At 42.1% G+C, this 13,834-nt stretch overlaps 3 protein-coding genes across 3 annotated transcripts in view; all 3 read left to right on the top strand.

Moving 5' to 3' along the window:
- hoxa3a (homeobox A3a) overlaps nt 1-13,834 on the top strand; it is a 38,923-nt gene that overhangs the window by 7,409 nt on the left and 17,680 nt on the right. Inside the window, exons 2-3 of the mRNA XM_028429107.1 lie at nt 3,333-3,571; nt 9,483-9,578. The gene's annotated coding sequence lies outside the window, so the exon portion shown is untranslated. The remainder of the gene's footprint in view (nt 1-3,332; nt 3,572-9,482; nt 9,579-13,834) is intronic.
- Nucleotides 260-2,260, top strand: LOC114450926 (homeobox protein Hox-A7-like). Its single transcript, XM_028429379.1, has 2 exons — nt 260-744; nt 1,587-2,260. The coding sequence occupies exons 1-2, from the start codon at nt 378-380 to the stop codon at nt 1,898-1,900; spliced, it is 681 nt and encodes a 226-aa protein (XP_028285180.1). The 5' UTR covers nt 260-377; the 3' UTR covers nt 1,901-2,260.
- Nucleotides 6,434-8,905, top strand: hoxa5a (homeobox A5a). Its single transcript, XM_028429297.1, has 2 exons — nt 6,434-7,200; nt 7,790-8,905. The coding sequence occupies exons 1-2, from the start codon at nt 6,624-6,626 to the stop codon at nt 8,038-8,040; spliced, it is 828 nt and encodes a 275-aa protein (XP_028285098.1). The 5' UTR covers nt 6,434-6,623; the 3' UTR covers nt 8,041-8,905.

Below are 13,834 nucleotides of genomic sequence, written 5' to 3'. Positions count from 1 at the left end.
TGCGGAGATTTGGCCTTTAAATAATAAACGTTTGAAATCAATTCATGTTTGGCATGCATTAAGAAGCGTAAAACCTCAAAGTATTTCAGTTCTCATACATCACTGAAATTGTGTGCATTTCTTTCGGCGTGTGTTTATATGTGTATATGTGTTTATGTGTGTGAAGTGTTAATCCCACTCTGCAGTGTGCCATAATGAAATCCATGTCTGCGCTGATTGGACGAGAGCGGCCAGGCCGAAGTCACATGGGTGAGTTCTTTGGTCCAGACTAAAAATGGGGTTTGGTGTAAATCTAGGGTGTATTGCTGTCATATATCACACTACCTCGTAAAAACGACACTGAGGATTCTGGGCCAACAAATCAGAGAGAAAAAAATATGAGTTCTTATTATGTGGATGGTCTTCTTAGTAAATCTACGGCGGGTAGTTCTCTGTTACCAAATGCAGAGCGGGCTTCTTGCAGTTTTGGACCCAGTGGAGACGACCATGGCTCTACTCGGACTGCTGCAGCATTCGCGTTTGCACCATCCTTGTCTGGAGTTTACAGCGTCAATAATGTGGTGTATCAGAGCCACCCCGTGTTTACCTCGGGCTATGGCCAGGGGCAGGACGCACACCCTCTGCATTGCAGTCCGTTTGACCAGAGCCGCCTGTTCAGCGACAGCTGCTGTCATCCGGGGCCGGGACCCCTCACCTCACCGGCGGACAAACAATACCGGATGTACCCCTGGATGCTGGCGTCAGGTATGTGTTATTTCAAAGCCCTCGGGTCAGTGCTTTTACAAAACATTGTGATACTTGCATTCGCTGTTAGTGGTTCAATTAATTTCGTAAAGCCATTGGTGTTGCATGGAAAGAATCGTAAAACTTTTATTGCGCAACTAATGAGTTCTGCAGTCATAAATTCATTTGGCCAGCGCTTCTGTGTGTTCAGTGCGCAGAGACCTTGCCGCTGGGGGTTTTCTCTGCACTCCTATTACTCTTACAGCCTCTTCTCCCCTTTGTGGTTGTAAAAAAGACCGGCCGGTTGTGTAAATCAGTTCTCTTGCTCTCTACAGCTCCTTTCCTGTAATTGGGTCTGCACTGCAGACGCTCTGGTATTTTCTGAAACTTGGATCAATATTCACCACTATTGTCGGCTAGATAAAGAAGTCAGGTGGATTTAGAATGCAATGAAACAGTAGCACCGTTGTGTTTTTGAAGGAGAAGGTGTAGGGGCTTTAATCTAATTACTTATGGCTCCTTTGGTGTGCAGAACGTGGCTGGCTTTTAATTGGAAAGGCATGCAGAGTATCAAAGGAGGCATGAGACAAACATCCCAGCAGGCCTACTTCAAATTATTGCAGAGGAGTTAAAAAAAAAGATGCTTGGACCCGTGAACAGTGTAAGAGTGTGTGAGGGTGTGTGAGGGCAGGAGTTAATGTACAAATATGAGACAATTAACTGCAATTACAAAATAATGTTTTTATGCTGCAAGTTTTTATTGTCAGTGGTAGTTTTAACGACATTTTAATTAATTGTTTATACAGTGGCATATTTCATTCATGCAAAAAGTTTTACAGTTTAGTGCGTTATATCTTCCACAGATCCAAATAGAAAGCGGGGGCGGCAGACCTACTCCCGATACCAGACCCTGGAGCTGGAGAAGGAGTTCCACTTCAACCGGTACCTGACCCGCAGGAGGAGGATGGAGATAGCCCATGCCCTCTGCCTCTCAGAGAGACAGATCAAAATCTGGTTTCAGAACCGCAGGATGAAGTGGAAGAAGGACCACAAAGACGAGCCGGTGTCGAACCACGGTGATAATCAAGAGTGTGTATCTGAGACCATGGACCCCAAAGCTGGAGACACCCAGAGCGCAGGCGTGGAGTTGAAAATGACTGCAGAAACACAAGGATAGGGAATTAAATGTTAAAGAGGTAAAATAACAAAAGCACTATAACGGTTGTGTTTTACCCACATGCCAGTTGTGCACCATATTCTTTGTAGGGTGATTAACCGAATGACGGAATAGCATTTCATATTTACAATAGAAATGCATTAAGTGCTCCATATGAAGAGCAATTTTAACTACCTGTCCAAACAAGCATTTTTATATTTACAACACATTAAATGATGATTGTACTACTGAGTCAACATTCCTTTAACGAGAAACTACCTAACATTTACTTTCAAACATTCAAACACACAACAAAAATAAACACAAAAGTGGAAAAAAAATTGAAAATAAAATAATATTCCTATTTTTTTTCTTCATAAACACTTGCATTTTCCAAATGGAACAAACGCAAATTCTGCGTAATTGTGCCTTTTTCAATTCACTAATTAAAGATGAATTTTATTTTTATTTTGAATGAAGTAGGTCCTTGCGTTTTTTCCCAGTCTGTTAATTTACCTACCTCGGATTCCTAGAAAGTCATCTGACTTATAATACTGCAAACACACCCGTGTAACTGTCTTGGAGCTTTTGCTGCGTAACATTTCATATGCGCTTGTGAATGCCAGGAGGCCAGTAAAAGCATGCACTGTGTAGAAAGCCTTACATTTAACATCAGATCACCGCTTTTTTCAGTGTAAAAATAAGAAGGTCTAGATTATTCTGTGATTATTCTGAGTACTGTGATAGGCCGATATTAATGTGAAATACGTGTGAAAAATAGCTTAAAACAGTCTCACATCTCTGGCAATGGATTAAATGTAAATGAACATACAATAAAATAGTTACACCTGTCTATTTGTTGTCATTCAACATTTGATCATTTTGTAGACCTGCTATGTAACCAGTGATAGTAATCACGCTTGGGCTAAGTACTAATACCTGGAGCCCTTCTCGGTGACCAGGTTGCATAATGACACGTTACAGTCCATTATGCGGGGTAGGTAAACGGTGAAGTTTGGGGAATGTGAGCTATGACGATGCGAGATGGAACAGGCTGCAGATGAAGGGAAATTACTGTTGAACTCTGCATTCCCTCTTCACTCGGTAAAATGGCGCCTGATGGTGACCTGCCCCCTTCCCTCTCCCTCCCCTCCTCCTTCCCACCCATTCTCCCCATCTCTCCTTCCAGCACTGGCTGGGTCATAAATCCGCTGTTGTTTATGAAAATTTACAACATAGCAATACAACTTTACGACGCAGCTCAGCTCCCTATTGGCCACCGATCGTCACGTGGCAGGGAGCCATGAACATGAACTTTTTATATATAATTTCCAATAGCGGAATAGAGCCTCTATTCACTTAACGGTCTCCAGCTTCTGTGCGGCTGTTGAGCGACCTTCTACATTTTGAGACCTCTCATATCCTCCTTATTTGGAGTGTTTTTTTTCTACAGGGGGAAGCTCGCCGCGCAGGAGATTGCAGTGAGCCATGACTGGATATTTGGTGTACCCTGGCGGGGATCTGGCATGTTTTGGAGAGATGAATGAAAGAATCTCCAGTGCGTCATTGACCCTCTGGAGCCCGTTTCCGTCCGGGTAATCAGCTGGATACCTTTTCTTCGTCACTGTCCGTCTGCACCTGCCCGCTCCCTCCCCCTATACCTCTGTGTTTACATGTAGAAGCCCTCATACGGTAAGACAGCTGAAGCCTTCTAGTCTCTATCATGTGTTTGCTTTTGTGAATTTGCATAGAAGAAGTATTTAAACAAACTTATTTGTTTAAATGTTGCGCGTAATTTGATTTCCATTTACATACTCTTAACAGACTGAAACATGTTATGGAACTGGTTTCATATTACACTGTTGGTTTAGTTTTTTTGGTGACAGAGGCTGACGGTAAATCTGATCAATCTGAGCTAGAGAAGCTCTTAGTTAATGCAGGGTGTGATTCAGATCTGATGGTGTACGTGTTTTTGCATGCCGCTCAGACTTAATTTGTTTGTTGCTGGATTTTAAAAGGGGCTGTGCTGTCTCCTGCAAAATCTATTGGGTGGACGGTGGCCAAACAATGTGCTCTTTGACGCCCTCCTGTGGAAAAACTGGGGGGATTGTGGATTGAGCTTTATCGTTGTTGCAAACGCTTGCTTGCGTGCAGGCTGCAGACAGGTCGACCTCTGTGTGTCTACAAACACTACAAAAAACCTGCTTCATATGTGTGCATGATAGACCACAATCTATGCATGCAGAATTGATAAACTGTATTGTTGTCCAATATAATAGCACATTAATATGACGGGTGCATGACCTTCAATTGACACACGGGAACGTCCATGCCAGTGACGTTTAAAAATATTATATATAAATAGATGAAACATTCTCCTTTAAGGCGATGTTGTTGAATATAGCTTGCCTCAAATTGTGTCACTGAATTGATATATTTTGCATAGTTAGTAGTAGGTAAAATATCCAAAATATATAGTGGCCTACAAAACGTGCACGTTTTAATTGTAGGATATTTCTTTTATATGATAACCTTTACGTGACTTGCTTGAGTGCATGTGTGCGAGTGTGCCTGCAGAGTGCACTGCCCTCCTTCTTCCTGCACCAGTGGCCATCGAACCCCCCTAAACAAAAAAAACTATCTGATAACAGTGCGCGCTGCCTTCTCCCGTTTCTTTTGCTACATATTTGGTTCTTGGGTGTGTCACTCTTGCTCAACGCGTAGAAGTAATTTTCGTGGGAACTTTGTTGCCATTGGCCAGACATAAATCAGCTGTTGGAGCATGACTATTTAGCCAACACACACACACACATACACACAGAGAGTTCTCCTGCAGGTCTCTTCTCCTCATTTTGAGGACACTTGCACGTGGAAAGCCCGGTATTCACCCTTCCAGGTCTCTATTACCGCAAAGGGCACACATACCTGAGAACAGAATAAATAATCTATCTCGCTGCCCCTGTCAGTAACACACAGGAACGGGCTTGTGCTGGGTAAATTGGCTGCAGTAGGGGAAATGGCATGTAGAGGAAACCAGAAGTCACTGCCTTGGAGAGGCGAAGGTGCCATAAAAATTCCACAAGAAGAAAAGCGCAGGGAGAGCGCTGGACGCGGCGCCCTGTCTTTATAGGCTTAACGCCTGCATGCGGGTCTCCCGTTTTTAGGATCTCTCAATTTTTTTTAGTCGATAATCGGTTCGTACATAAGATTACGCAAAGATAAGTCAAGGTTATTGAACGTAGCGACGATAAAAGGACAACTTTTAAGGGGGATTTATTTGTGAAATCAAATGGGTTCACTCATTTTTTAGCTTCATTGCATCAAAAACGATGAACGAAACTTCAAAACGATGATTGTATTGTGAGAACCTTACACTGTAGGCCACCATAGTTTTAATTATTCATATTTTACAAGTGAAAAACAATGATCGGCATATTATACGGTATTTAGATGAAAGCCAGTAAGGTTAAAATACAACCAGCACTTATGTCCGTATACATGTGCAACAGCAAGTTATACGTTTGCAAAAAAATGTTCGTCGACTTCATATTAAAGCAGCAGTTTCTCCCAATAGGCCTGCATCCCTTTAAATCTCTTCTAATTTGTGCTTCTTGTGTCTTTAAAATCCAACTTGACACAACAAAGCTCTGGATAAGAAGATGTTAAAATGTGACTATCGATCTCGTAATGATTGCCAATGTCACAAACAAACAGAATACAACAACATGCAGCTCTGACGGTTAAAAGTCAACATGACAGAGGAGTCTCTCTGCAAATAAGACCGAAATAACGTCGGGTTAGGCACAAAAGCGTGGCAGCGGCAGTCCTTCTAAATGCCTCTTCTTTGGCATGTTACATTTAAGGCTGCTTAAAAATCATATTTTGTGCTCGTATAAAGCCAGTATTTATAGTTATTAATTTTTCAAAGCTGCATAGAAAACCTAGGCCTTGAATAGCAGTCTCTATAACACTATTCCATAATGTGAAGTTTATCTTTAATGTTTCCTACTTGTATTCATTAGTCTTCTTTCACATCAGGCCGTTCAGTTATTTTATGATTATAAGAAAAAAGTATGGCGAAAAAAAACACAGCCTGTTTAGAATGGGCTTTTATTTTACTAACTGCACAGACTATTTACACCCATCGCCCATCATAACATGCATAACAGACTCTGATCGAATTATTTCTGTACATTATCATCGCAGAGATTGCACTCTCAGCATGTCACTTGTTGTATTGTTTAGGAGCCCGTTGGTTTTTGCCGCAATGGTCGTTAACCTCCGAATGACCCCGTGTGGAGCCCACGCCTCAGAAAGCGCCGCAGACAGGCAGTGCAACAGTTGAGCCAGAGGATGGCGCACCACGACAATTCAAAACAGCAAAACCCTGGCTCAGAGTTTGCCCTAGCCACGAGCGCATGGAGGCGCGCACCCTTCACATCCCACCCAGTATTTCCTGCGTGCACGAGTTTACCTCTGGAGGTCACCAAGCAGGATTTACGACTGGTCAACAAAAGCACGTGATTCTTCGCCGTACCCCATATTTGGGTGCCTACGTAAGAGAGAATCAAGTCCATGTCCCACTCATTTCCATAATTCATCATAAATTGTGCAAGGGTGCTATAGGACGCGCTAAACCATAAGAGCCACAAATCAAGAACACAGGTTTATGCTGTTTTACCTCTTAAAATAATAATAAACAATAACAATAGCTACAACGAGCAAAGGGTGGAACTGTCAACAAATGAGCTCCTATTTTGTGAACTCATTCTGCGGTCGCTATCCCAATGGCGCGGACTTCCAGTTACATAATTATGGAGACCATAGTACGGCAAACGAGCAATACAGAGACTCAACAACCATGCATTCCAGCAGGTACGGATATGGCTACAACGGGATGGACCTAACAGTCGGGCGGACCAGCACCGGACACTTTGTAGGCAACGAGCGGACACCGGGCTACTCCCCGAGTCACTCAGCGGCGACAACACCCTCGGTGGAGCCTGTCAGGTACAACCAGTCCGCAAGCAGCACCGGGAACTCGTCTCTATCGCCTCCACCTGACCCTTTGCCGTGCTCCTCGGTCGCCAGCTCGTCCCCGGTCACCGACACGCAATCTCAACACAGAGCCGTGAAAAACTCCATAACGACCCCGTGCTCGAACGGAGGCACGCTGCTGCTCAGTCGGGACTGTGTGTCCAAAGCTTCCCCCCTCGAGGAAGAGAAGCCTGCGGGAAGTGCACCGACAACTCCTCAAAATGTCACCGACTCGTCGCAGCCTCAGATATACCCGTGGATGCGGAAACTACATATAAGTCATGGTAAACTGCTTTGTTTAATGATCTTGTATTGATTTTGAGTGTTATACAGAGACCAGGCACAGTGTCACTGTGTGTAAGAGTCACCTGATAGCGTATTTAGGGACTTTTCTTACTACAAGAAATTTGGAGAATTTTGCATTACATTATAAAGACACAAATAAACATACTTTGCAACAGGGCGTCCACGCGCCATACGACCCTCACCTGTTTTTTGGTGAGGGCGCAAGGCAGGTCCATCACCGTGGAGAGGGACGGGATTTTATAGCAACATAGACGGTTTAACTGAGTGAGAATGCAGTCTATATTTGGAACAAATGATATTTTGGTATTTACTGTATTGTATGATGTATTATTATATCTTTGTTTTTTCGGTTAAAACTGTATTCGTCTTAATTCCTTACCTGTTGTTTTTAAGGATTTGAGTCCCACTGGGCGCCTTTAAAAAATTTGCTTTTTAAACCATTGAGTATTGATAAGCACGTTCTAACAGAAATGTCCAGAAATGTGATGAAAAAGTTGTTGCAGACGTTTATTGTTAACATCTGCTCTGATGTCTGATATGTTCCTCTACTCTCTTTCTGTACACAAGATCTGTCTGGTCCAGATGGCAAGAGAGCCAGAACTGCATATACTCGGTACCAGACCCTGGAGCTGGAGAAAGAGTTCCACTTCAACCGCTACCTGACCCGCAGGCGGAGGATCGAGATAGCCCATGCCCTCTGCCTCTCAGAGAGACAGATCAAAATCTGGTTTCAGAACCGCAGGATGAAGTGGAAGAAGGACAACAAGCTGAAAAGCATGAGCATGGCGGCTGCAGGCGGGGGAGCCTACAGGCCTTGATATAAACACAGCACTGCAACAATAATAAAAAAAAAGAGATTGTCATATCAACTTCTCCAAAAAATAAAAAAAAGAAAGAAAAGCGCAGAGACTTGTTGACCGGCTGTGTGCGGGACAAGGGGCACCCCCCACCTGAGCCTTCTGTATGTCCAACAACAGTCCCATTATATCCTCTAATGTTATTTCCTTTTTATTCCCACCGTGATAATGCTTATGTGAGTAAAAATGCATTCTGTACAGTCCTGTCTAGGTTTAGATGAAAAAGAAACACATGGAAATAAATGTTTAAATTATTTCTTGTTCAGACGGAAAAAAATAAAATAAAATAAAAGCTTGAAATGCTTCCTGCTTATACCGCAAAAAGATCTAGCAAAATCTGTGTGACGCATTCAACAATAACAGCTTAAAAAATAGGGGTTTGAGGTGGAGCTATATTTTATGTTGCCTTGGTTTTCTATGTATGTACTGTGTATGTATGTATTTATTTGTTTGATGTATTACTTGTCAGATAACTTGCTTCCAAAAGTAGAGCCAGCAGAGTCCGTAAAGCCTTGTGTGGGTTTTTTTTGTATGCGTTGTGAACACATGTAGGGACAGAGGTGCCGATCACCCCTTTGTATGTACAGTAGCTGTGCCTAGCATTTTTTGTTTCTGCAATAGCTGCTGCTGCTGTTTGCGTGGTTCACCTGGGCGCAACATCTTAGTAAAGCCGTGTTTTGTCTGTTTTCTCCTTGTTGGTTTTATGTGAAGGGTCCCACATTAAATTCCATCGCCTATGTTTATAACTCCATCGTGATAAGCTTTTTGTAGATGTTTTTCAAAGACTGGAAGTTAAAATATGCTATAATGATGAGGATAATGGTGATGGCGGTAATAATAAACTTTCTACTGGAACAGCAACTTTACAGTGTACGTTTTTGTAATATTTTTTTGTGCCTGGACTGCTGCATAAAAGAGGAGAGACAGATGTTTGGTGTTAAATCTTGAAGTCTCTGTATAAAGGTGGCAAAAAACTGGTCTAGTTTCCTAAGTTAAATCTCTTTGAATTCAACAGGTCCACTTGAATGAAAGCTTACTCACCTTGCTTTGGCGCTTGGGGCTTTGGGGGTCCTTGGCCACTGAACAGGCTTCAGGGGCCGGGCGTCCCCTTTACGCACAGGCTCCTGAACTATTCCCGGTGAATTAGCTCGACTTTTCAAAGCTGTAAACTTTATTAGGGCCGATTCTGGCTCTCTGACATTTGGGTGCTAAATGAATGGGGGTTTTGTCTATGAATTAGATCGTAAAAATCATCCGTAGAGCGGCCAGATAGGCTCACTGGCCATAAACGGTCACGTGGTAGCCATTAAAGTAAGTTTTATGGTTTTGGGGAGTTGACAGTATATTGCACATAACATATAATCGCACTGACGGCGAGGCTTCGTCTGACTCTCTCTTTGCAGGCTGTAAGTGTTACTTGACCGGTACAGACCATCTCTATTGCTCAGTGTGCCTCAGCATGGACAGGACGCTCTCCAGCAGGAGGACCGCGTCTCTGGGTAAGTTTTTCCAGACTATCCGGTAGCCTGAGAACAGTCAGCCTGTGTTAAACAGTCTTATTATTGTATTCGCTCCCTCTATCCGTCCCTATTAGTCCATTACACTAATTTGTCAGTTGTGTAGTGCTGAATACTGGTCTCGGCAGATGTTGCGCAGGGTTGGGTCCGGCTCATGGCTATTTAATTGCTTCCTTCCCCGTGTAACTTGTTTCTCTCCATCTGTGGTGTAACTCATAATCCATTTTTACATGTTGGATAATTATCTCTGTGTCCATTTCCACCCCCACAAACTTCGAGTTGTTGTCGTTTTATTACATTGGAGAATTGACAGACCATGAACCAGAAAGTTTCCAAAGGGGGGCTCGTGGAGTGTGTAGATTTCCTTGATAAAGTTATATGCTAATGAAGGCCTGCAAATATACAGGTAGTCCCGTTTGATTTGATTCTTATGTGCTGAAGACTGTTAGAAGTTGTTGATCCATCCCTGAACAGAAAGTAGTAGTTGCTCTGTTGAGAGCTGCATGCGCTCCACATGTTTGCTCCATGTATGGCTTCAGGGCAGGCTGTAAACAGTGTCAAGTAAACACAACATGGGAAGAATCAGCAGCAGGGAGACATTTGAAAGGAATTCCGTTTTGTGTCAACCAACTCGTTCTGTGTTTGGGGTTGAAAAGTTCAAATGACCTCTTTAAAAGTCACTCTCGCTTTGTGGTGACCTCTTGTCCGAGCGGAGCCGTGGTGAAGGCGGCCACCAGTGGACACTGATTTCAAAATACATGAACTAAAATGTAAGGTCATATTTCGTTTTTATGTATGCTCGATTGTCTTATCTTTGTTTTAATTTGACTTTTTTATTCAGTTTAAGAGTATGTGACATGCGCCCGCATCCAATCTGAACATTTCAGACCGAATACACAGGAAGATGTTTTGACTTTTGACTTTTATGACATTTGAGCTACTGATAACAACTAAACTTTCCCTAAAAATAACCTCCCTGTGTTGATTTGCAAAGGATATTCTCTTCGCCAGCTACTCAAACTTAAGCAGCAGTCTTTATTTTTTGGTGCAGAGGCCTTCATCATATTTTGTGGAATCATTACAGGTTTAATTAAATTCCTACGAAATTAAATTCTAAACAAGAGCATGTATCCACAATATACTTTAAATATTGTTTTTAACCAATACACCAAGACTGGAGTGGAATTTTAAATCTGGGCACTTTTAAACTAAATTTCCAAAGAGAAGATGTGGATTTCTTCCATGTTGGGTTTATTTTTTTCCTCCTATTCTGATATAAAACCCATAAATGTGTTTTCTTTATTGATTTGTTGCAGTGCTGGTGTTTTTGGAACTATATTGCTGAAAAGAGCCTCTTCATTTCTCAACACATTTACATCAGTGTTATGTAAACCAGCCTAACAAAAATACGCATTTATATCTTTCCAGTTTTCATTTTGGACACGCTGAAAATAAAACAGGACGGTCTGAGAGTGCGCCTGTTTGGAAATTAAAACCCTTGCCAATATTTCAAAAGGAGAAATTTCGACAGGGCCCCATGTGCGCCGTACTGGCAGGCAGAGAGAGAGAGAGAGAGAGAGAAGCGAGCTGTAGGTTCATCTGGAGGTCAGCCACAGCACCAAGATAAATCTGCATCCTCTCAGAGCCACCAGCAGAGCTCGCTTTAGGCCAAGTTCACTGTCACTCTGCTGTATAGAGAGAGGAAAACCACTCACACATCCACGGCAGCGCGCGCGCACACACACGCCTTATCCTTAATGACACGTTTGCTTGGCGTTGCCTATAAGCATAATGCGTATAAATGAAGTTAGCGAAGGACGGAGAGCCTGTGGTAATATCCTGCTCTGGAGGAATAAGAGAGAGGGGGAGTAAAACTTCAAGTGTTGCCTCCAACAAAGACTTTTTGGCTGCTTTGGTTGCTCTAACGCTAATGAATGATTTGCATATTTTCCGGTCCTATTAGTCTTGAGTGTGCGCCTGTTGGATTGATCTCGGTCGTTGGAGGCGTCACAATTGCATTTTTTAAAATCTTGTGCTGGCATCTCCTGTGCTTATGAAATGTGTTAAGATTATCACTGTGATGGCAAGAGATGCACACATTGTTAAAATCAACTTTTCGATTCAGAGGGGAGGGCAGATTTTTCACTGGGGAGGGACTGATGAGAGGGAGATAGCTGCAGAGCAGGAGGAAAAATTGGGGTCAAAAGTTTACGCGCTGAACAAGTCTCAGTCATCTGTTCACTCGGAGCTTGATGCCAGCCTTATAATAGCGATCTTGACTCTCCACACAAAAGACAGAATAGCTTTGCATTACATATGTTGCACGGTGCACTCCAGGTGAACCCTGGAAGCGCAGTGACCTCGCGTTTGGGACCGGGGGAGGGGACCCCCCACCCGTCCTCCAGCAACAAGATTGAGTGGCTGGCGTTTTATTAGGGCGGTTGATTGGTGAATTTCCTTTGAATAAATTGCATTTGATATGTTTAGGGACGAGGGCAAAATTTGCATTTTGAGGATTGATACTCTCGACCCGGTCACAGGGTAATGGGAAGGCCCATAGCCCCCCAAAACGAGCCCCCCGATCCCTTAAAAAACATTTAGCCCCTCTCTTCCTGATCAGCTGAATAGAATCCCTTTAAGGAATCAGAAATGGCACAGATGTTTCAGATTTTTTTTTTGTGACTCACAAAAAAACTTTTTTAAAATTACATTTTTGTGCTAATATGCTGTTTGTATGTCTTATTTTTCCTTCACGGCCTGTTCTGCCGCATAAAGAAGTGAACCTGTTTGTTAAGAAACAGTGGAATATGAAAAGGCAGCTGACAAACAAAACGACAAGAACAAAGTAATATTGATATTTCCCTTACAAATACCAAACTGACATAGAGTCTTGACTTGAAATTAAATAAGAAACTCATATACAACCAGTCAATGACGAAACGCGCAGGATGTTTTTATTGAAAAATCTACAATCTACGTGATATTTATATCACGTAAAAACAGAATTTTAGGCCCATAAAAGTACAACTTCTCTCATTTGACCAATCAAATCAGAATACATCACTTTCGATTACAGAAACTTAGTTTAATTTATCGTTACAAAAACAAGACTTCACGCTCAAACACTCAAAAATAGACGCCAACTTTTGTATTTCGAAATTCATCACAATTTATAACCACACTAAGCACGTTACATATATACATGTATATACATTTTTGTCCACTTTCCAAAAATTGCATATTTTATCACACGTTAAAATCACACGTATTCCAATCACCGCTTTGTTTCCTAAAAAAAGAGAGAGAAAAGTGGTTATTTCGTTCAAAGTATATCAATAAAGATACAGTGATACAGTATGACGTACTGTTATGTGTATACATGTAAAAGTAAAGAAATATTCAGCTGTTTTAAATCTTGGAAAGTGCAAACACTCACCCCGGGTCTGTGGCTGAATCTCGTCCTAAGGTACACATGTAACTAATTTTACACTTAAATGTTATTTAAACGGGGTTTGACGCATACATTTGAATATTTAGGATTTGGTAACATGAGTTTATGCTGAATAGATGGAGAATTTTCTCTCAGTACTTACAGCAGCAGCTGACCCTCCACATTAAGGAAAAGGGGAAATGACCATATACGCTTTCAAAAGAACGTGGACGCGTACATAAGGCCAATTCCAATTTACACAGAAAAAAAATCTAGTGTGACACAGTTTTCGCCGTTAATCCTGGCGTAAAGTGTCACATTGTAAGAGAGAGGGGAAAATATTTTATCACCAGTGTTTACTTGTATCAAAATATTACCATAAAGGCATGAAATTCGTTTTTTTACCCGGATCCTTCAACACATCTTGAATGCAGAAAGGATTTTTTACTCCGCCGTCATTCACAGGGCTCCATATAGACAGGAGACCTTGTGAGAGCCATCTGCAATCTGTCACCATCGTCACAGCACTTCTCTGATAATCTAAATTTACAGTAAACTGTCAGCATGATGTATATTGGTTGGATAGACCTTCACTTCACAGTATATGCTCTCAGAGCGCATACACGCTGGCTCTTAGCTTATTTTCTGTCCTTAATATAAAAATCTTAACATGGTTCGTGTTCACATCAAGAGCAAACTGGGTCTTAAATTTTGTGGGAAATTGCTGAGATAGTGTGAGCTGGGCCTAACATTGTTACCTGGATAGTTGTTATTGTGTTCTGGCATTGCTTCCATTGATATTTGTAGA

The sequence above is a fragment of the Parambassis ranga genome, chromosome 2, assembly GCF_900634625.1.
Source record: "Parambassis ranga chromosome 2, fParRan2.1, whole genome shotgun sequence".
Lineage (NCBI taxonomy): Eukaryota > Metazoa > Chordata > Actinopteri > Ambassidae > Parambassis > Parambassis ranga.
This window is presented reverse-complemented; position numbering and strand designations above follow the sequence as displayed.